General features: G+C 37.0%; 1 protein-coding gene across 3 annotated transcripts in view; it reads left to right on the top strand.

Annotated features, from left to right (window-relative positions):
- Positions 1-24,086, top strand: part of gabra1 (gamma-aminobutyric acid type A receptor subunit alpha1) — a 48,548-nt gene that overhangs the window by 1,087 nt on the left and 23,375 nt on the right. For 2 of the 3 annotated variants that reach the window (XM_038302201.1, XM_038302202.1), the window contains 7 exons: positions 1,146-1,251; positions 7,289-7,401; positions 8,354-8,421; positions 11,542-11,762; positions 16,050-16,132; positions 17,029-17,172; positions 18,322-18,474. In XM_038302201.1, coding sequence (XP_038158129.1) covers positions 1,172-1,251; positions 7,289-7,401; positions 8,354-8,421; positions 11,542-11,762; positions 16,050-16,132; positions 17,029-17,172; positions 18,322-18,474 — 862 coding nt within the window. In that variant the 5' untranslated portion in view covers positions 1,146-1,171. The remainder of the gene's footprint in view (positions 1-1,145; positions 1,252-7,288; positions 7,402-8,353; positions 8,422-11,541; positions 11,763-16,049; positions 16,133-17,028; positions 17,173-18,321; positions 18,475-24,086) is intronic. The other variant, XM_038302203.1, reaches the window with a different exon arrangement.

Below are 24,086 nucleotides of genomic sequence, written 5' to 3' on the forward strand. Positions count from 1 at the left end.
CAACACCGTCTAGGGTGGAGTAGATTCTTTGGCACACATGAGCTGCTTGGTGCTTTAACAGGGATACAGCCTGGTTTTAGGGAGCAGCTCTCTCCAAATAAAACAGCATCAACGCGCATTCGGTTAATTACTCCGCCACGCGCAGATCGTCATGCCTGTATTTAGAGACTTGCAGAGGATGGCAATTGCATGCAAAATGTCCACGCTGCATAATTAGATATATTCAGATGTTGATGTTTACTGAGGGTGACATTCATTCCATTTGAATAACTTAAAAAGTGTGCTTGAGAGGTGTTTTATTTTTCCTCCCTGAATTTGATATGCTTCATAAATGATCCTTTATTAAACCCCAGTCAACATGGAGATCTTATATTTTCATTCAATTTTTATAAGATGATTTGGCTCCCACCCACTCACAGCACCCAATGAAGCACTTCAAGCCTTTGTGTCTGTCATTGTGAATTTGTTTTTTTCTTTTAATTTTTTTTCTATAAATAAGCAACCAGCCCTCTCGTGGACACCGATTGTGCTTTCCAATATGGATTCTGAATTTGCATGCACGGCATAGCGCAGGGTGTCGCTTGTCCACAGGCTTGTCCATAGTTTGTAGACTGGCTGAAATCATAAATAAATGTTTTAGGGAGGAATCAAATGTTTTTATCATAAAGAAGAGCGATTTGGTGAGATGCTGTTTTTAATGCCTATGCTTCACATTGTAGGGTGTTCACAGGTGCTACAGACCCACACAGGGTGTATACGTAGTCGATGGTGCGTTTCCTTGTTATTTCCATTTAATTATTCTGCGCTATGGATGCAGCCACAGGAACATCTGTTGGGTCTGCTCCATCTGATAGTCAGGGGCCATTTGATATGACACGCTGTTAAAGACGGTGAAGCAGAATGCTTGATGTTTGTCTTCTATCAAATTTTGCAGGTTCTATAAACTACATTTTGATTTATCCAGTTTGTTTAAAATGAATCTTGGAAATGTTTAGATTCCTGATTAGAATAAGCACTTCGGCTTCTCTATCTATCTGATAATTATTTGGCCTTTTTGTGTGATGACAAAGTGGAGGTAGCCTAATGGCTTAGAGGCTCCATGTGACATGCTTATGATGTTCGTTTTCTTTTTCTTTCACCTCCAGCAGTGAAAGGTCCTCCTATTTCAACTATGTGTGGACGGAGCAGGGCGGCCTCTCTGCGTCTGTGGGCTTGCTTAGTTATCATAAGCAGTGTACTGAGTGGAAAAAGGTGAGAGACAATTTTAACTCAATATATATATGCACCAGATTTAAAATCTATAGAAGTACACGCGGAAACATACACACTTATCTTCATAGAACAGCATTTTGGTATAAAACTGATAGTCTAAATGGTGCAGCAATGATTAAGCCTTTTCTGGTTAACCCTGCTTGTACTGTATTTTATTTTTGACAACTAGTGAACACTGCGGAAAATATTTTTATTTACCTTAACATGAAGAAGTTAATGTTCACTAATTGTGCTCCTCCTAGGTGTCTGAAACTGAAAGCAAGCCAAGAGTGATTCATTTGGCTGATAGATATTCCACCATCCAACTCAGTTCTTGTTTTTACAGGGTCTATTCTCTGTGTTCGTAACTAGGACACACTCGCAGGACACCTGCATGCTTATTATCGCCAATTTAATAAGAAGTGAAACATGGGGGTGAGAGATGATGAGTAAAAAATAGCCACTTTACTGTTGAATTGCACTTTTATATTTTGGTTCACTAACTACGTGGGACAACATCCGCTCTGTCAGTTTTCAGACCTGGGTTGGGGTAGATGTTCTGCACTGCACTGAGATGTTTGCCATAGATTACTGCACATTTGTTTTGACAGCAGCTGCAGGGATAGCAGAGTCAATGTACAGACTCTCCATCTCAGTGTCAACAGTGAACTGCTGACTGTCAGCTATCTAAATAGACAAAAAAAGAGAGATGGAGAAAGAATTGGATTATAAATGACAGGAGTGAGATCCACCATGAGGGGACTGCAACTGCAATAATTTCTACATGATTTTAACCCTAAGCAAATATTAATTTCTTTGCAGATTTTGAAATGTGCTTTAAAATGTGTTTTTTTTTATATAGGGAATCCTTTCAGGACTAGGTAGATCAGGATTTCCTTACAGTTGAATTATTCAGTAGCATTGTTGGAGAGAATGGACTTAAGTCATACTTTGATATGGTCCACTTAGCTTTCTTTAGCAACACTACCACAAAAAATAAGATTCTGTCAGCTTTAGCCCTTAAGTGTCAAGAAGAAACTTGCTATTACTTACTGTTGTTATTTGAATTTGTTAATACAATCTAATTTACCATTCATAAGTGATGTTATCTTTCAAAAAAAAAAAAAATATGTAAGTGCTGCAAATGGAGGATCATCTGTGCTTCAGAGAATAGATTCTAGCATTAAAGTGTTCAACAGAGACAATACTGGGGGGACTGTCACAGAAACTGCAAAGCAATTATCACCCAAAAGATTTACTGTATAATCCGGTCTCCCCTTTTTTTCTGACTCAGATACAGAATCACACTCTTGCGAATACACCTTTGGGAATTTGGGCAAGATATGATAATTGGACAGACCAAGTGCCTTGCTATCTAACTTTCAAAGGAAATGTCTCATAATTAGATTTCTGGATGACTGGAAAGTAAAAGAAACTGTGAATAAAATGCACAGAGCTAGACTGGCAGTGAGAGTGTGAATAGCACTGTTGCTGTTAAGATGACCTGTAGATGGGGATGGTGTACAGTGGTTGGGGAGAGGTAGCCCCTTACTAATAAACACATCTATAATTTAAAGCCTATTTTTCTTTGCCTATTATCTTTGTGAAAAAAACCCCTCAACAGTCTTACCTTGTAGGGTATCATTTATTCAATTTGAAACACTATGAGGAATAATCGCTAAAATAGCAAAATGGTTCATAAAATGAATTCCTTAAGTAGGTACTTGAATGATGCCTTATGTCAGAGAAAGACCTGTGCATATCCAAATAAAATCAAGTAAAATCTGCTGCCCTATGGAATAACATCAATCAGAAGTACAGTCCAACTGTGTGGAATTTATTTTTGATATAAATATAGCTGTTCTGCCAAAAAATGACATCACACAGACCAAAGACTACATCAAACGGTGCACGTCACCCTCTAAACACCACCCATTCAGCCACTGCAAAGTATCATTGTGGCAGCAATATGCTGTGAAGATTTTTATCTGCAGAAGGGATAGAGACACTGCAGAGTTGCTGGGAGAAATTAAATGCAGAGTGATATGCTTTAAAAAAGCTGGAGGTTAAAGTAGACTTAGGACAGAGTTAAGGTTCACAATCCAACCTTCTCAAACACACAGACATGGCTGCAAGGTCAAACCACATTTGTGTCTTACAGCTATCTGGTCAGTATTTTTTTCTCCCACATTGTTTACGTTTGATCACTGCTGTGCTTCAAGAAATGGAAATGTCATGAGAGCTCTACAAAACGAAATTTCGTTTTGTATACACTCTGTGTATACAAAATGACAATAAAAGTTGTCTAAGTATTCAGATCTAATTGAAAGATATTTTGTCTCATTTTGTAGATTTATTTCCCCAAAGAAATACAGAGACAAATTCATGTCCTAAGCTGTGAATATGCATCATGTACATTAAATTCATGTATTTGGTTGCAATGTGGAAACATGAAATGTAATGAATTAAAGTAATTAAGACTATAATACAAAGTTAATTGTTCTTATTGTGCACACTTATGATTAACATCTTAGGAAAGATCTGCTTTCAAATTTTGTTAAAAAAAGTTAACCTTATTTTAATATTTTCTCTATTAAGGTAGGGTTATAGGGTTAACCCTTTAAGTTGGCCCAGTTCTTGTCTTCCTCCATTTTGGCAAATTCAAAAACCTAACATCTTTGTGAGAAGTGAGGGAATTATAAGAGCAAACAGGAATTTTGCATTTAATTTCACCTCTGGAATTGAACCCACGGATGCCATTTACATTTTCTGATTTCATACATGATTATCATCCCAGGCCGGAAATTGACTTTTGTTTGAATTTGAAGTTATTCAAATACGTTGTGTTCAGAGCCGACAGACAAAAAAAACATCACAATTTTTCATTTCTTTTTTTTTTCTTACTTTTTGCTAGTCCAGTGGATAATTGGGGTGAACAAAAAAAATTATAAATACCTGAACCATTTCCACATGTGGCATCTCCTTATTTTGAAAGTTCATGCTCAGAACAATAACCCTGCATAATGAGAACGTCTTCCCTCTAACAGTCAGAATAGAACTCACACCTTTTCCAAGATGGCTTCTCCAGGTGTTTCTCCTCCATCATTGCTAACATCCTTACTTTTCTTTGCTTTTCTATAGACTCCCAATTTCTTGTCTCTCCACATGCTGCTCTGTCTCCCTTTCAGACTCTTCCTTCATTTGTGTTGCAGATCTCCATTAACTGATCTCGATGACCTCCCTTTCTCCTTGGAGTTTTTTATCTAGTAAAACCTATTTTCAGACACATACTGTTTATTTCAGAAGTAATGAAAGAAAAAAAGCCACTGCTATTGCAAATAGAAGATTAAAAAGGTCTCCAATGAACTGATGGGAGGGATTGTTGGTTCATTCACATATGCAAAGATCTGTGAGCATGTGGTTTATGCATGCATTGGTTTATCTGTTTTAATACACATTATGCACATGGTTCTTTCAGTTGTGTAATTTCCTTGCTTTTTGGTGCTCTGTGTAATGATGGTTCCCGTATTAGTGTGAAGGTAAAACATTTATGCAGGTAGATTGAAGCCCTGCTCTCACAATTAGTGATGAGGTTTTTCAGCATTGCTCTTAGCATTTTGTTTCATGTTGTTCAAAGGCCACATCCAGTGATCTGTTTGCTGTTTGAAATACCATATTAAGGTATAAATAATGTATTCTAATTTCTCTGCTTTAACAGTCTGTCTCTCTCCCTATTCTATTTATTTTGAATTTATCAAGGTCTGTGTTCACGTTTGAAAATGTGGATGCTGCATTAATGACATTTCTTAGTAAAAACGTCCTCACATAAAAAAAAAGGAAAAACACGCTTATATGTGTTTTCAAAAGAAATTTTTATTTTTAAATTTTCAAAAGAAAGGCAGATATTAAAAAAAAAAATTTTAGTCCACTGTGGCAAAATCTCCTTTTGATTGATCTCACATTACACCCTTACCAAAAGACACCCGTTTCTGATATGATCAACCATTAAATGGCCGTTATCAGTGCCCTAGAATGCCTTCAGACTGCTCCTCCTCTACCTTCTGGTAGGTTCCTTGTAGCTGATAATATGCTGCTTATCATTGATAATAGCTGCTTCAGCCACATTTAAAAACTTTAAGTTTTATTTACTATTTACCCACTTTATACTTTTTATCTGCTATATTTAATGCCTACCTTCTTTAAAAAAAAAGCATTTTTAAGTTTTAGTTTGAGTGAATTCTGCATGTTTCATTCATACAAATTTAATGTGGTGTTTAAAAACAACTCAGTTGACAGGACATGAGATTTCTTTCGGGAGGTGTTGTTCGATATGACAACATACCAATTAACTTTTTTTTTTTTTTTTTTTATAGATGAAGAACCTGAAAAATTACATTAGGGTTTAACATAAATATATCAATTAAGTCTGCGGGTAAAAAAAGGAGTTACCTTAGGGTTAAGATTAGGATTCATTTGGTGAGAATAACCTACTGAGCCTACTGGTAGGTAGGAGATACAATCTGAAGCCATTCTATTTGACTGATAACATCTAGCCATTTAATGGGATGATAACATCCAAAGTGGCTGCAAAATATTGGTGATGAAAAAGCTGAATAGATGTGGTATAAGACATTCCTGAATGAGATGGAGCCATTTACTGATAGCCTCCATGCATCAACATTTTATGTTATGCAGGTCTGGTCTAAAAACATCCTCATCTCAAACTGAAATTGATAGGATGTGTTGGATAGGGCAGGTTGGTTAGAGATTGTGTAGGAAACCTCATATAGATGGTTTTGTAAAATGTCAAGAAATATTTTATGTTTTGGTACAAAAAAAATTGCAATCTTTACAAATGATAAAGAAGAATGGTGAACCAATTATGAAATTAAGTAGCCAGATTTATAGCTAAAAAGGAAAGCTGTTTTGCTGTTGTCATACCCTTTCTTTCCTTACCTTAATGCTGAGCTCATAATTTTTAAGATTTGTTTTTGTTTCTTTGTTGGAAGTTCAAGCCGTATCCCTTTCTTTAAAATCAATGTGTCAGATACAGTATTTATTAGCTAAATTAGTCACATATTAAGTGAAGAAAAATGTTTCACTCTCAATTTCAAGGATTTAGCATCCACAGTTGAGATAGGCAGGATAATTTGTCTTGATATCAACTTTTACTATTGCTGTGATATTTGAGTTCTAATTTAACAGATTCTGTGGCAGTGACCAAAATATGAAAGGAACATCATGTTTGTGAGCTGTAGTGCATATGTGGCATATGGTCAGTGGCCCCCTGGCTTACCTGATTATTGAATAGTGTAAGGTATACTGTTAGATGCATTATAAGACAACAACAGATAGTTTTTCAATATGGGATTGTGTTTTTTATGCTGTTGAAATAAAGGTCAGTTATGCAATAGTGTGACAGGCGGTATGTATTGGTATGCTAGAATGATTAAATGCTAGAGTTTGCTGTGACCCCCACTAACAAAATATATATTAAATTGCACGTTTTAAAATTTTAGTAGTACCACCACGCTGTTGATGTATAAAAAAGTAACATATTTCCAAGCTGTATTCAGATATTGTCTTAAATCAAGGTAAAAAGTATAAAGGAAACAAGTTCACAATATTGGAGGGCTAAACAACTTATATTCTTGTCATATTCTTGTCTGTGGGACTAGCTCTTTTCCAAATGTACTGTATGTCTAACTTCTTCTTGAATTCACTTTTCAGTATTCATTTATACAGTAAGTTACAAGTATTTAACAGAGCTGATGATGGAATGATCTGACCCTTGGATATATAATGTGAGATGTATGTTGGAGGTGATCAGACATGGACACCTACCCTGTCCATGTTTTCAAACTAAAAATAATAATTCCTTGTGCACTCCAGCAGTGTTCCCTTTGTTATTCTTAACAGTTAAAATACAATCTTTTTATCCTTCATATATAGGTCAGACTAAGAGTTTCTTTTTTTGTTTATATATTTCAGTTTTGACTCTAGCTGTAACTTTAAATCTCCTTCTTTGCTTTTGCAGCTCTGGTCAGAATGGCATGACAGACGAACAGAGAGATAATACAACAGTGTTCACCAAGATCTTAGACAGCCTTCTAGATGGCTATGACAATCGTCTCAGGCCAGGACTGGGAGGTTAGTGCATTCAAGTTTTTGTTGAAATGTAATTGCTTATACAGCTCATTTTTTTGCAATTTGCAATTCTCGTCTTATAAACTGTCTTATTATTCCTTTATAAGCCCAGAATAATTGCTATATGACCGAATACGATGAACATAGCCTGGCTGTCAATATGAGACTTTTGTAACCATTTTGAAGCTTCATTTAGAGCTGCTGCTTTTCTGAAATTTTAATAAAACCCATACTTCCACTATCAAACAGACACTGTCATTATTCACTTTAAGCTTAACAGTCTTGCCAACCACACATTGTTAGAGGAGTAACATGGCATGAACCCTATGAGTCTGAAAAGAAAATACAGGAGTCATAATGAAACAGAGATAAAGCTATGACATACAGAATAATGCCATTAGATGTCGCAGCCAGCCAATAGACAGGAGAAATACTAGCTTTATAAAAGGACAAGGAGAAAAATAGTGAATTACAACAGCCATCACTTACAAATCACACTGTCAAATTTCACTTTGACAGTCACATGAAACTCCCAAACATCCCCTCTGCCAGCCTCTTTAAATGAACTCCCCACCCACTGATCCTGAGCTGGCTATCAGCATTATAGGACTAGAGTGACATGTTTTACACCATACACATGTCATTAAGAGACCTAATGTCTGCTTAGGCAGTAATAAAGCTGACACTGACACCAGTAAAAACCGATATTGGTACCAAGATTCAACACAAGGTCCTGTGAGATGCTGAAATGTATTTGCCATTGATAATCTGGTATATGTTTTGCTTTATATGTATATTTATTATGCACTTTAGGGTGTGAAAAATGTTGCAGACGAGAGAAAAATAAATATGAGACTATAGTCAGGTGGCTTTGTATTAACAAGTAGTTGAGGCATAATGAATAGGCATATTGCCATTTATAGTCACTTACTCTGACAATTTCCTGCTTCAACAGAGCGTGTAACGGAAGTCAAGACTGACATTTTTGTAACTAGTATTGGGCCAGTTTCGGACCATGACATGGTAAGACTTTTCCACCTTTTTAAATGTCACTTGTTTTCCCTGTGCCTTTACCTCTCCCCTCACACCTGTCTTCTTGCCTTGCAGTTCTAACCTCTCTCTAAGTTGTTAAATATTCACTGGGAGAATAATTTGTTAACTAGTGATGGTTTGGTAAAGCGGTGAAACGGTTATTTATAGGTGATTCTTTCTCTTCTTTAATGCAAGGAGAAAAAGTTCACCCTCTCCCAGTTATTGTGTTAAGGTATTAGGACATTAGCAAAATTGAAAATGTGTTGTGGAATAAACAGCTTGCTTTCAATGGCATAAAGGTGGATGAACACCAGCCGAGGCAGCTAATCTAATGTACTCAACTCTTCAATAACAATTATGACCATCTTAATAAAATCAATTGGATGCTATAGAACATACAGGTGTGTGTGGACCCATTGTTTCAAATAAAGTCATGGCTTTTAAGAAAGAGCTATTGAAGTCTAAACATTTGGGTAGGGTTAGGATTTTCAAAAAATATTAAGTCATTGCTCTTTTAGAAAGAACATTCACGAGTGAAAAAAAAAATATCCAAAACAGTTTGCAGTCTTTACAAAAATTAATGTTTCAGCAAATGTTCGTAAGATAAGGTTATCCAATGCTCACAGTCTTCAAAAAAGAGCTTTATCTCAGACCCTACAGGGCTCAGTCTTTATGTTAATAAGCAATTAACAGATCAAGTATCTCTCATTTGAAACAATTGCGTCCTTGGACCACCTCTAGACAAACACGCATGCGCCAAACTCTGAAAAACACAATACTGGTGGCTTTCAGTGTTGTGTGCATTTCCAATTATCTACCTGGCTGGTTCTGTCATTGTGTCACAGTAACAACAGGTGTGGAATAATTTCACCCCTTTTTTTAGACATACTGCTTACATTTGCGAGGTGGGTTTGTGCTTACAGAGAATGTGAGGAGGCTTTTTACTAAATGAATTAACTCATAAAATAAGTTAACTTTTCAATAATATTTTAAATGATTTATTATTACAGTGTAATATGATAGTGTCGTATGAAAAACTCTACCTTGAATTTGACCTTTTATTAGATATAGCTGAATTCAACAGTAGATGGCTAAACATAACTTGAACTCTTATAGCAAAGTCTTTAGAATATAAATGATGGCTTTTTTTTTACTTTTTTTATTTCTCTGTACTATTCAATTGTATGAAATCTTTAAACATTAGTTACTGATCTTTGCAATATATACCAATAACCAATTGGCCTCATTCAAATTATGTGCTCCTTTTATTATGTACATGAAGTGTGTCTACTTCTTTTGACATAATCTCAGATAATTGCACCGGCTGGCATGAGGACCAGGACTATTTAACTGCTATGTTATGGCCAGAAGAAAGAACATTTTCTTCATCTGGAGCCTTTCTATGTCCTCCCCTATTACCGTGAAGCTCTGTTTCAGTTCACTCTAATTATCTTATAAGAACTAGAGTGAAAGAAGGAGAAATAGCACAGAAAGCTGACTGTGAATCTCCCTACTCTAGTGAGCAGTCATGTGGAACCATTAACATCTCTCAGCTATAGTCATTAACTGGCTTGGAAATGAAGTGCCCTTCTAATTTTGTGTCCAGTGTCTCCTTTTTTGTGGTGACTGTAATTCATATTTGCCTGGGAAGTTTACCCAAATATCTTACCTGGTGGAGGCAATTTCTATGGAATATGCTACATTATGGGAACTTAAAGGTACTTGCAGGGACTTGACTGCCCATGACGAAATGTTCTCCTCTTTAGGTAGAAGAAGAGAACTCTTAGGTGTAAAACTAAGGTGTGAGTTAAGTTAAAGTTTAGGGTTTATGTGTATCTTGGTAATAGTTAGGCTTAAGCCAGGCATACGCTGTACCATTTTGTGCCCTTTTCGGCACGGTTTTCTATTTGTGGAAAATTTTTTCAATCAGGCCGACGTTCAGCCTGACCGTGCATGGTGTAGTGTACAGGGTGTAACAAGGGGCCCTCAGCAACTCATGATCACCTACCGATCAGGAATCGTAAGGGTGGGAGAAAATCAAACACGTTTCAAATTCTGTCGGCAGTTGTAGGAAAATCGCTCAGTGGGCATGCACAAACAAGGATTCCTCTTCCTCTGAGATGAAAACACAGAAGCATGGCGGGGTTGCGAGTGAAATGGATTTATTTCTGTAAAATTTACAGACCATAGTAGCTATGTTTGCTCAGCCATGTCTTTGTCCAAATACATCGCCCTTTGTTTTAGGGCTTTCAGCTCACAAAGTTGCACAAATTGCCAAGGGGGGGCGTTTCACTGTAGTGAGCTTCGTATCCCTCTTCTACTCCTTTGGCTTCTGGATAGAAGAGTCCGAGTAGTGCCATCTCACTGCGGAGCTGAGCCCGACGTGGTTTTTAGATGTACAGTGTGAGCAGGTAGATCGTATCAGATAGCAGGGTTGCAAAGTGTAAGAATACACATTGTGAGCTGTGAACATTTAAACCCTGCGGTTTTGTCTTACAGTTTGAGCTGTAGGTGTGTGTAACGATTAAAAAAATCGTACAGTGTATGCCCGGCTTTAGAGTAAACAAATGGGTTAGGCCATAAAAATGAGTGGGAAATGAATTGTCAATGGAAAAGCAAGAACTTTTAGGAAATAAAAATGAAGCTACACATTTACTGGATAAAGAATAATAAAAATGAACTTGTATCAGCAATAACACCCTTCATAAAACTATATACCTAGACTGCATCTAAACATCTCTGATATTGTCATGCTGATAGAAACACTCAGCTACTATTGAAAGTTCCTTTAACTCATTGGTTAATATCACATGGGTCAGATGTTCTCATACCTTTTATTGTTGACTATTGTTTTCCATTTTAGTAATATTACGTAATCAAGCCTTTTCTAACATTATACTTTACAAAACAAGTAATAAAAGAATGTATGATTCATGCTAGATCATTATTGGTCTTTCTCAAAGGTGCAATATTGGTATCTTATTGGAAATTAGGGAAATCCCTAATACTCAAATCAGCTTTGGGTAAAACAACAAAAGGAATAGAGCTCCTGTAAAGCGAGTATGTCCTTTTGTTAACTTTGTTTTCTGTCTCTCTATAATTCACCCACAGGAGTACACCATTGATGTCTTTTTTAGACAGAGCTGGAAAGATGAAAGATTAAAGTTCAAAGGGCCCATGGCCGTGTTGCGTCTCAACAACCTGATGGCCAGCAAGATCTGGACCCCTGATACTTTCTTCCACAATGGCAAGAAATCAGTCGCCCATAACATGACCATGCCAAACAAGCTTCTGCGAATTACAGAGGAAGGAACACTGCTTTACACCATGAGGTGGGTTAATATAAACAATTGCTCTTACAAAGGATTGTTAAAGTCAATATATCTTTGATTAGTTTAAAATAAGGAAATGTCGAAATGTACATAGAAACACTAGATATATCCATTTATCTGTGAGCAAATAGCATTAGAAGTAATTCCACAAAGAAGAATATTTGATGTAGATTAGTTATGTTATTAAAACATTTTTAAGATGTCTTCATTTTCATTTAAATGGGACAATTTGCATGTTTCTTTGCTACAAGAAATATATTATTATTTCACTGCTTCTACTTTATGCCCATTGCCTTGTAGAAGGTTACATGCACCTTGAAGTTTTCCACATTTCTTTTACACAAGAATTGAAATATTCTAATTCATTTTACAAATCTAAAAAGTGTGTCACGGTCATTTTGCTATGATTTCTCTAAATCGTATCTAGTAGAACCAATTGCATCAGAACCTACCTTACCAGCAAAGGGTGCACAGACTTATTTCAGCATATAAAGCTTTCCTGAAAGGTCTGTTGGTTGTGCTCAGGGTATTAGTTAACTCACAGCTACAGGAAGAGCGAGAGGAAAACCTGACAGGTCAGGGTCAATTTTGTGGGTCCAACGAAAGCATTGTTTGACGAGCAGCCAAAGGAGTCAAGGTAAATTTGTGGAAGGTAAAAGGATCCACAGTTCTAGTAGGAAATCCTGTCAACAAAAAAACTATTTGTTATGCACTTGACAAATGCGGCCTTTATGAAGCCACAAGCCATGTAGAAAACACCAAAAATGTGGAAGATTATGCTGGGGTCGGACGCACACTGAACGTTTTTACCATCTACAAAACCATTAGGGATGAAAACTGTCATAGAAAATCCCTCTGAAAACAAAATATCTTGCAGTAAAGCTGTGCCATATTGCCTTTAAGTTGCTCTTCTTAGGTATTTGGTGGAAAGATGGTGAGCATTGAGGGGATGATAAAACAATTGTGAAACTCATCAATAGTGTAACTCCAGTCCAGTTTATTGCAGAGGTCAACTCCTAGATACATATGAGTCCACTATATTATTATTACTATTTTGTTCCTTAGATCTGCACTAGTGTCAGTGTGGATGGTCTCTGTTTGCAAAATCCATGAGCAGCTATTTTGTTTTCCCTGCATTTATCTGGAGATGGCTTTGCTGGCACCAGTCCTGTGTCAAATGAATTTTGAATCATCTTCACTTATGATTAGACCCACTAAGGCAAAGTCACCTGAGAACTTCTAAAGATAGGAAGATAGGGAGTTCATAAAAAGCTCTGCAGGATCTGCAGGAATGGTGCCAGTACCATTTGCTGCAGGGCCCCCATACAGCAGATCAGTCTCTCAGAGACACTACCCTGAATCCTTCCCCACTGGGGGCAGCCAAAGAACTGACATGACGGCAACCACAACATCAACACTGCTGGGTTTTTGTGCATTCACAGACACACAGGAATCCATCTTGTTCCACTCCTGCCTCAACAAATTGAGAAGTGATCCTGCATGAACATATTATGGTTTAAGTTGGGTCATACAGAGCTGAATACAAATTTGTGGATTTTTTTACACATTTGCAAACCCAATTACTTACACAAGTTTTTTTTTTTTTTTTTTACACATTTACAGTATCTCGTACAACACACAAATCTTACACATTTACAGATTTATTTACACATTTTCAAATCCGACTTCAAACACATAAATTGACATACAGAGACACTCGACACACATAATAATAATAATAATAATACATTTTATTTGTATTGCACTTTACATTTAAAAAAATCTCAAAGTGCTACAGAATTCATAGTTAAAACAAAACCGTACAATAAAAACAGTATACATAGTTAAAATGAGACATTACAATAAAATAACATACGTAGTAAAAACAAAACAGTAAAATAACCATAAAACCACACAGATAAAATACTAACTAATGTTCATAGGCTTTTTTAAATAAAAATGTCTTGAGACCTTTTTTGAATGCCTCCACACTCTGTGGGACCCTAAGGGACTCTGGGAGGCCATTCCAGAGTTGTGGGGCAACTGCCTGGAAGGCCCTATCTCCCATTGTGCAGAGCTTGACTCTTGGCTGGTGCAGTCGGTGGGTGGAGGTGGTGGAGCGGAGGGTTCTGGAGGCGGTGTGAGGTGTGAGGAGTTCCTTGAGGTAAGCCGGGGCAGTTCCATGTATGCACTGGTGAGTGAGGAGGCAAAGTTTGTAATGTATTCTGTGTTGGATGGGCAGCCAATGAAGGGACCTGAGGACTGGAGTGATGTGTTCGTGTTTGCGCCTCCTCGTCAGGACCCGGGCAGCACAGTTCTGGATGTGCTGCAGCTTTTGTAGACTTTTGCCAGGGACCCCGACGAGGAGGGCATTACAGTAGTCCAATCTGGAGGAGACAAAGGCATGGATTAACTTTTCTGCGTCGGGTTGGGAAAGGGAGGGGCGGAGTTTGGCGATGTTTCTGAGGTGGAGGAAAGAGACCTTGCAGAGGTGACGTATGTGGGAGTCAAACGTGAGATGTGGATCCAATTTGACACCAAGGTTTGTAACAGATGAGGACAGAGGGATGTTTTGACCGAAGATAGGGATACTGTTTAGGGAGAAGGACTTGGTTTGGTGTGGGGTGCCAATGAGAATGGCTTCTGTTTTGCTGCTGTTGAGCTGTAGAAAGTTTTCAGCCATCCATGTCTTTATCTCCTCCAGGCAGCAGTGAAAAGCAGATGGCAGAACTGTGGGAGAAGTGGAGTCCATTTTTATGTACAACTGGGTGTCATCTGCATAACAGTGAAAAGATACCTTGTGTTTTTTGATTATCTGACCGAGTGGGAGCATGTAGATGGTGAAAAGGGTCGGCCCAAGGACCGACCCTTGAGGCACTCTGCAGGTGACTGTATGGGGTTAGGGTTAGGGTTCTTAATCCATAGTTCATCCACTGTTTTGGACTGTCAGTCATGTTTCCACACTCCAGTGTTCTAAGACCTCGCCGACTAGGCCAAAAATGGAATAAAATAATAATAATAATGATAATAATAATAATAATAATAATAATAATAATAATAATAATAATAATAATAATAATAATAATAATAATAATAATAATAAAATCTGCAAATGGCAAAAAAGCATAGTAAATCCACAAATGGATTTTTTTTTTTTCAGTTTCAGTTTTTTTTGTTAAATGTTTTGTTATATTCACAATGTTTGGGTTTTTTGAGGGTGTTTTTTCAGTTTTTCTGTTTCCTTTTTTGTGTGAACAAATGTAAATTTTTCATTCATATTTTGAATAGATTTTATGGCCCTAATTTAGCCCCGTACTTAACTCCCCAGAGGTAAACTACCACAATAAACAATAAAATACTAAAAGTAGGAGTTTTGATAAAAAGAAATTTGAAAAAGTTAATGGGGAGGAAAACATTCATAAAGCATTATGATTTTAAATACTAATAGTATTCGTTGTATTAATCTCTTTTAATGTGTTGTTTTTTCTTGCTAGACATCAGAGAGACAGAAAGCTTAAAGGTGTAGACACAGAGCTTTCCTTTACATGTACATTTATTTTATTCTGTCCTCCTTCAAATCTAATGCACAACAAGAATAATGTATATTTTTCTAGGAATTTAAAACTTTTGCATATATTTTAAGCTAGTAGACCAATTATGAAACCATAACTTGTACTGTTCTTCAAAAATCCCCGATTATTAGAATAAACCCCTCATTACTGTAGAGAGACTGATTCACACCACAGACCTGTTGCAATTTAAGATCTATAAAACAACAACTGTATAAAATTTCTTTCAACATGTTTAGCAAAATGGGGGAGGGGGGAGGCAGATCCTGTATTGGTGTCACAGATGACTAAGATGAGGGTTAGATGGGAGATTAGTGTGTCACCCGTCGTCTGACATGCTGTTTTTCCACCAAGCCACAAGTAAACAGAAGCTCAAAGCTCATGGAACTGGAACATTACTGTTTGGGGGGGGGGGAAACTGTAGCTAGAGTGCTCTTTCAGTGCTGATAATGTAAAAATCTTTCTCTCTCTGTATATATCCCCTGAAACACACACCAACATATACATATACATGTCCATATATATATATATATATATATATAGATAGATAGATAGATAGATAGATAGATAGATAGATAGATAGATAGATAGATAGATAGATAGATAGATAGATAGATAGATAGATAGATAGAGAGATAGAGAGAGAGAGAGAGAAAGCAGCTTTTTATTTTATCTGTCATAGTAACTTTAAATTTACTCTGTCTATGATTTGCTCTAGGCTTACAGTAAGAGCAGAATGTCCTATGCATCTAGAAGACTTCCCTATGGATGCCCATGCTTGTCCCCTGAAATTTGGCAGCTGTAAGTAGCCGAATGTAGCCGTCTTGCAATCTTATATGTGAAGTGAAATAAATTGATCAACAAACCCCTCTTGCATACAAACATAAATATTTGTGTAGGATAATGTTCAGCTGCCTTTAGATAAAGGAAAGGAAGTGCTCATCTTTTCTAAGACGATTGCAGCTTACAGTACCTGTTTTAATATTACCAGGGCGTCACACCAGCTGTTCACTGCCGACAGCTGAATTTGCCCTGAATCTTTCTTAGCAATACATATCAGTGGAAAAGATTTATGTAGAATGAACCTAAGAGGGAACATTTTACGTAAAGTGTAATGTGAAAATGATAGGAGCAACTTTGAAATGTGATTTGCCAAATAAGTTTTGAGAGGCAAGAGAAAGAAAACAACATTAAGGCAACAGCTATGTGAGTCACGCTATCTCTTTGCAGTTTCTCACACAACTACACAGTATGTGAGAGAATACTAAGCCTTAAACGCTTTTAAACTGAACTCACTCGCTAAATATTTTAGTGATGAGCTCTCTTCCTTGCTCTGCAGTCTGCAGCTGAGTTATCCTTTCCTCTGCAGTGGTCGAGGCACACTGCAGCTTTGACAGCTTGGGTGGCCAGAACAGGAAAAAAAAACTGATTGACTTTGCAGCTTTAAGGTCACATTATTCTATTTAAACATTTTTTCTTATTTTGATGCAAGAAGGGGAATGGCAGAAAGTGGCTTAGCACAATTCTATATCTAAAATAATAAGATATTATGTAAGATGATAAAAGATGTGATTAGATGATTAAAGGAAAAAGAAAAAAACTGTAACATTATTAGTTTTACTTAGACTACCCTAAAGCTTTGTCAAGAGTCTGCCAGAATAATCCATAATCCAGAATAATACTTTTTTGGTCCTCAGATGCCTATACTAGAGCAGAGGTAGTATACGTATGGACCAGAGGGGCTGCTCAGTCTGTTGTGGTGGCAGAAGATGGCTCCCGGTTAAACCAGTATGATCTGATGGGTCAGAGTGTGGATTCTGGTGTAGTGCAGTCAAGCACAGGTATGGTTTTGAGTTGAAAAGTAATGTCATGTTCCAAGTTTTGTTTAATTTAATCTAGTTTTTAATATAATTTCTTATTTCATTGTAGAAAATGATTATATCCAAGAAAAATGTGTTAGCATACATTAAACAGTATTTCATTGAATTATACTTTTCCTATCTACACTACATCAATTTTATAGCTGTACAGTAAATGAAGCAGTACTGATAGAATAGGACACACACCCACATCGACTAGTTTAACACAAAGATGTTATACTTAACGACTTGACTCTTACACCTTAGGAAGAACAGACAGATACAAGACTAGAGGACATTTTATAGATATTTTTAGAAAATGTCATAGGTTGGAGTTACTATTTTACAAATCTCAAACTGTTAAAGATAATCAGAGAAATTATATAGAACAATGCATTTGATGTTAGTCCATATACATTGCATCCTTTGACTTGATTCCATAATGGCCCAAAAACAGTATAAAAAAGAGAGTTTCAAATTGTGCCTTTTATGTGTTATCAGAAACAAAATCAGAAAAAAGAACATTAGCTTAATATAAAGTTATTGGTTTCAGGCTTGATCGATCTTTCAGATTTGGAACCAAAGAAGATAAATTTCAGTACAGATTCTTTAAAAAAGCTATGGTATATTTAGGTTGGTACTCAGTCATGATATCTTCTTTACATCTACAGTTTGACTTAATTGTTATTAAGCTGTCATATGTGGATGCATTGTATTTACTGTATATATTCCATGCACTTTTTTCTTCCTTTGGCACCTGTTTCGCTTTAGACTATTTGAGCTGATGTAATAAGTACATCTCTCCAGTGGGAGATCAGTGTCAATCAATCAATAGTTTTGTCACTAGGTACAAACAGCCTTTAGACATGGTCTCTATTAAGGCAACTTCTTCTAAAATTGTAAATATAATAGCCATTAGTCTTTGACCTGATTTTTGCCCTTGCACTATCAATCTGAAGGTGTGTTTATGTCTATTTTTTCTACTTTTATAAACCTTGCATTGTGAATTTCACTTAAAACTCACTTTTGTTTGTTATTTCTCAGCAATTTGCCTATCGGTCTTTTTCTTCAACTTTGAACTCAGTGCTTTTTTTTTTTACTTTTCTTTGTTTCTTATCTTTCTGAAAACAGGAGAGTATGTCGTGATGACAACCCACTTCCTCCTGAAGAGAAAAATAGGTTACTTTGTGATCCAGACATATCTACCCTGCATCATGACAGTTATTCTCTCCCAAGTGTCCTTCTGGCTCAACAGAGAGTCTGTCCCTGCCAGAACTGTCTTTGGTGAGTTGTTGACTCTCCTCTCTCCTACAAACATCTGTACCTAAAAAAAAATGAGCCAGTCACCACAAAGTTCCAAATCTGCCCCTGGAAATGTCGCTTGGAATTAACAATATTTACACACCAAGCGTTCACTATTATGTATGGTGGGTTTCAGAACTGAAATCACTCAACTGCAAAGCCTACAGGTGACAACTAAAGGAAAGACATTCCCAAGTTAAGATAAAATCGACATTCATGTATATGTAACTAAAAGGTTAATTTGCTTTTATTATAACTGAGTGAATTAATCTCACTATATATTACCAGCCTTGAATCTATATATCTGCAATTCAAACTACTTGTAAAGGTTCTTGTGATTACATTTGCTGCAATTTACTATTGTTGAAAGTAAAATTATAGTTTTTATAGATTGCTTCGAACCAGCACTCAATTCAAAACACACATAGTTAACGCAGAGGCCTAAACAGTGGCACCAATGGTCATAATGATACAGTGTGTTTGCAAAAGAGTCTTACTCTGGCAAAACATTTAAAATATAGACCAAAAGCACATTTTGCCCTTAAGCAGCACAACCTGCTCACAAATTAATGAGTGCTTTCAATCACTCATTATGCAAGAGGCAACAAAATACAAAATACAGCACTCAGTATGAGTCAGTGCAGCAGCCAATGGATGTACGCAGCTGACATTTCAGTGTCATTTGTAGTCAAATTGGCCTCCTTCCAAAAAAACAGATACGGTGTGATGCAAATGTTATTAATGATACACTGTTTTTTTTCCGGATTATGGGGAACAAAGGAAAATACTAGAGCTGTCAAATGATGAAAAAAAATGTATGGCATTAATAGTATGATCATATGACACTGGGGAATTAACAGATCAATAATCACATTTTAAAAATGAATTTCCAAAGCAGAAGAGACAAAAACATACAAGATTAAGAAATTGTTTGAGGGTCAGAATTGATCCTGTGGCTGCAGCAGCAACCTCTGAGCGTGGGGTGGAATCTGTTACCACAACACTATGCTCTGGTACAGCACTTACATTTCGATTCCCCACTACAAAAGTCTCTTTCCCTTTCTCTCTTCCTTGCAGCCCCAAGCAGTAATGTGGGGCCCTTCTGGCTTCACGCCCCAATGCTGCCGCATGACTAACTGAACTGTCCACGCACAAAGAAAACGCCCTCCGCGTTAACCTAACAAAAATAATTACAGCAATAATATTTTGATTTATTAATTAAATAATAACGCAATACCTTTGACAGCCCTAGAAAATACATATAGAATATGAAATAAATATAAGATAAATCACTGTATAAAAAATTAGGAAAATTAAACTACACTGCAAGAGATAGGCATAAGTGATACCCTTCTGTCTCTTCCATTCTTTTCTCTCTTGACGAATAGGCAACATAGCCTCATCTTCATTACACTCAATAATTTCTCTTGCAATGCACCTAGGGAAATATCTGCTAGCGTGCCTGATCCATAATTGACATGCCTCTGCATCTATATCCTGTGCAGTACTGGCCATTGTGATGAGCAAGGGCATCTGCTCATAGGGGTAGTGATCATATACCTTCCATCTCCATGCATTGAAAAATTCCTCTATAGGATTTAAAAATGTAGCGTAATGGGGAAGAAATTACACCATCATTCTAGGGTGTACCACAAACCACTGATTCACTACACAACGGTGGTGGTATGTCACATTGTCCCAGATTATTACAAACAGTGGCATACCAAGCCTCAACAGCCCTCTTTCAAGAGGTGGGATCAGCCTGTCATGCAAGGTGCTAAGGAATGCAATGAGGTGCTCAGTACTGCAGTGGGATATGCCAGAGGACACGATCATTGGAAATAGCAGCACACATAGTTATGTTGATTCGCCTCTGCCTTGGAACTTTAATAGTGGCCCTATGCCCAATGAGGTTCCTCCCACGTCGCCTCACTTTGCAGAGGTTGGCATCTTTTAAGGCCTGCAGACTGACTGCAAATTGAAAAGTTGCGTGAAGAAGTGTCAAACAGATGCTTCAGTGATTTTATACTGATCAAGAAGTTTCTAAGAGCAGGGAATATATGGTTTCTGTTTGGCTAACATAGCTAGAGAAATGGAGTTTGGAGTGCTTGAATGACATCTGTGTTAACTGTTTTGCAAAAGGGTGGGGAAATGTTTCAAACTAACTAGAATGGTTTAACTGATTTGCAAAAATTTTTTTTTGCTCTGCTGAGATCCTGATGATGAAGACTGAGAGGTTGCCACTTTGTTCAAACAGGTCAAGAAAATCAATAAAAACTGTGAACTAAAAGGAAAAACTATTTTTATTTCGATTGAATAAAAGGTAATTTAACTTAATTGACCTGAACTGAATGAATTCCAACTGAATTTAATTTTAAATAGTTTTCAATAACAGTAGTAAAATAATTTAACTTGACTATTAACTATTTAAGAGTCAAAAGCATCAAGTGTTTATTAGCTTCTTGCATGCTTGTGAAATGGTAAATGGTAAATGGCATGTACTTATATAGCGCCTTTTTTCAAGTTAGGAGACGTGACCAAAGCGCTTTACACTACATTCATTCACCCATTCACACACACACACTGATGGTGGCAAGCTACATAGTAGCCACAGCTGCCCTGGGGCTCACTGACAGAAGCGGGGCTGCCGTACACTGGTGCCACCGGGCCCTCTGACCACCATCAGTAGACAATCCAGGTGAAGTTTCTTGCCCAAGGACACAATGACAATGAAAGTCAGAGCCGGGGCTTGAACCATCAACCCTTCGATTTCAGGGCAAACTCCAACATCCAACACCACTGTCGCCCTTTGGTACTTGTTATGCAAGCCCTTAGCATCAATGATTATGCTATCCACAGAGTAAAGGAAGAAAATACATGCTGTCTTTCCAAAATATGTGGAGCTAGGGGTGCATTTGTCTAGCCAAACATTATGACAGAATACCAGCGAAATTGGTCAGTGAGGGAGTAGATACCTTGAATGGGCCATGGCGTGCTTTTTTCCGTATGCTGATCTTGTGCAGAAATATGTTTGCTGGGATACAGTAACTTCCTGGAGTAAAGACAAACCATGTTATTTATGCAACTCCCAAAAAGCTAATAAGGTTGTTTACAGATCTGTGAAACCAAAAACAGGTCACTAAAACGATTAATGGGTCAATTTTTCAATTCAATTTAGTTTTTTTTATATATTCACAAGAAATGTCATCTCAAGGTACTTTACAATTCAACCATTTTCTAGTTTGGATCAGAAACCAACTGGTTTCTGATCAAACTTACTATACAATATATTTATCCTGTTGTGCCCTGCTCTATGTTTGCGCCAAATGAGTTGTGGGTAGCTGCAGTAGAATTTAAAGAGAGCATAGTGTGAATTTAAAATTACATGCCCTGAATTGAAGATTACAAGTGTGTATGTGGATTTGCCTGCCTGTGTATGCGATCAGTGTGCGTGTCTTTGCTTGTATGTGCACGTTGCCTAGTTAATGTGAATGTGCTTGTATGGGATAAGTCTCTTTGGATTTGGTGTGTATTTGTCTCTCTGTCACAGTAAGGTCTTATATAACACCAACCAAAAAGAAAGCTCTTGCTAGTCTGCAGCATGCTCTACAGCAGCAAAGCATAGCAGCAGCGAAAATGTCCTTGAGTTACCTCACTATACACACTTCCTTCTACTTTTTTCTCTCTTTCTCTCCCTTTCTCTTTTCATATTCTCCTTATTAATGCCAGTCTCTCCCATGGCTCGCTTCTTAAAAAGATTCCCCTTGAATTGTTGCAGAGGGACTAGACATATTTTGCAGCGCTTCCATTTCTACCATGCTTGATGTTCTTGCAATCTTTTAACTTGTGTTGGTTGCAGTGTGTTTTAATGTGGGGACATGCTTGTTGCATATGTGCCACAGCATTCTACCTGCAGTGCTTGTCACGTGTTAAGGGGAAACGAGGATGGCCTAGATTAGATTCAAACTATCTAGGGCATGTGTGTGCCCCCCCATGCTACCAGGACTGGTTGTGCTCCATGGGATTACATCCAAAACATGTACGTGCCTGAATCTAAACATAATAAACATGACTTTTTTCAGCTGTATAAAAAGATATGCATAATTTTTTATTAAAGCCTTGTATCACATTTCCCAGTTTTTTTGTATTTGGCATGATATTAGATGAGATAGACAAATGCAAAGTATTGCATAGTGAGTAGTAGAAGAATCATGATTCTTGCTTTTAATTGTTTGTTAGATAAAATCTGAAAACTAGGTTTTGGAAATGTATTTAGCCTTCAATAGACGGAAAGCATTCAACAAAATTCAGTGCAACTGAACGGAATGTCTTTAGAAGAAAACTACAGTACATTCACAAATTATTAACAGCAATGTACCTTTTTTATATTTAGTTGCTACAGCCTCATTCCTAATGGTATTGAACTAATCTCCTTCTAGAGATGTAGTGGAAAGAAGGATGAGAATAACTGCCTAAAGACAGATGCACGCACAGTAAAAGTAAAAAGTTAAAGGTTTTAAAATGTAGCAAAAGCAATCGGCAAAAATTAAGGCCATTTAAAAGTTTAGAGTGACCGAGATAGCAGTGACATAAATTATCAGTCAGTATGTGTAAGTGGTCAGACTGCACACCTTAAATATAAAAAACAGACTCTTTAATTCTAAGCTCTGACTATGGACCTTTTTTGCCTTAACCTAACAGCCCCACCATACTCCTTGAGCCATGCGTCCAAAAACATCTGCCAGCAGACTTCGCAATGACAGGTGCCTTAAAAGCAAAATTCTTATGACCCCATACGTGGCGTCTCATTGCAGTGCTTGGTGGGAATATACTTCTCATGAGGAATGAGTATTCTTACTGAACTGTTATAAATGTGAGACCAATCTGACATGGCTTTATAGATGCTAATTGGTGGCAACAATGCTCAGAACAGCCGGTCGCAAGAACCTGCAAGGTCTTGGCGAACCTGCAAGATCTTAGCGAACCTTGGCGAACAGCTAGAATTTGTTTTATAAATTTTCATGAAGCTATAAATCAAACTCGTCTGATGTTACCATGGCAGAATGGGACATGAAAGCATTTGTCACGAGAAATGTAAAAATAAGTCTGCGGGACTGTCAATTCAGATATGTGCACGATGCAAGGTTCACGGTATGTGCACAGTCCACTCAAAAATTTGGGGTAGACATAAATACACACAGTTAAAAGTCTACCATAGCCTGTTCTGCACAGTGAAGTCAGTACTAACTATAGCAAACTAAGGAAGGTAAAACTGGCTTAATAAAAACAAAGGTTTATGATTTGGACTTTCTTTATTAGAATTGCACTTTTCTGTTTTTCACTTGTCATTCTGAACCATGTAGATGGCACTAAAGAAAGTGTGTTCTCTTCATAAAGATGACAATTAAATAACTTTTGTTTTAGGTTAAGTTTAAATACCAACTAATTGGTTTATAGATCAGTTCTTTACCAAAGCATAAAAACTAACAACATACTTTAATTTGAAAAATAGTACTTAATTTGAATTTGAATTTTTGCTTTTTGGCAGTTTTCATTAACTTTATAGTTCACAACTAAAGTAAAAGTGTTTATAC

The sequence above is a fragment of the Cyprinodon tularosa genome, unplaced genomic scaffold, assembly GCF_016077235.1.
Source record: "Cyprinodon tularosa strain WSP-4 unplaced genomic scaffold, ASM1607723v1 ctg484, whole genome shotgun sequence".
NCBI classification, from domain to species: Eukaryota; Metazoa; Chordata; class Actinopteri; order Cyprinodontiformes; family Cyprinodontidae; genus Cyprinodon; species Cyprinodon tularosa.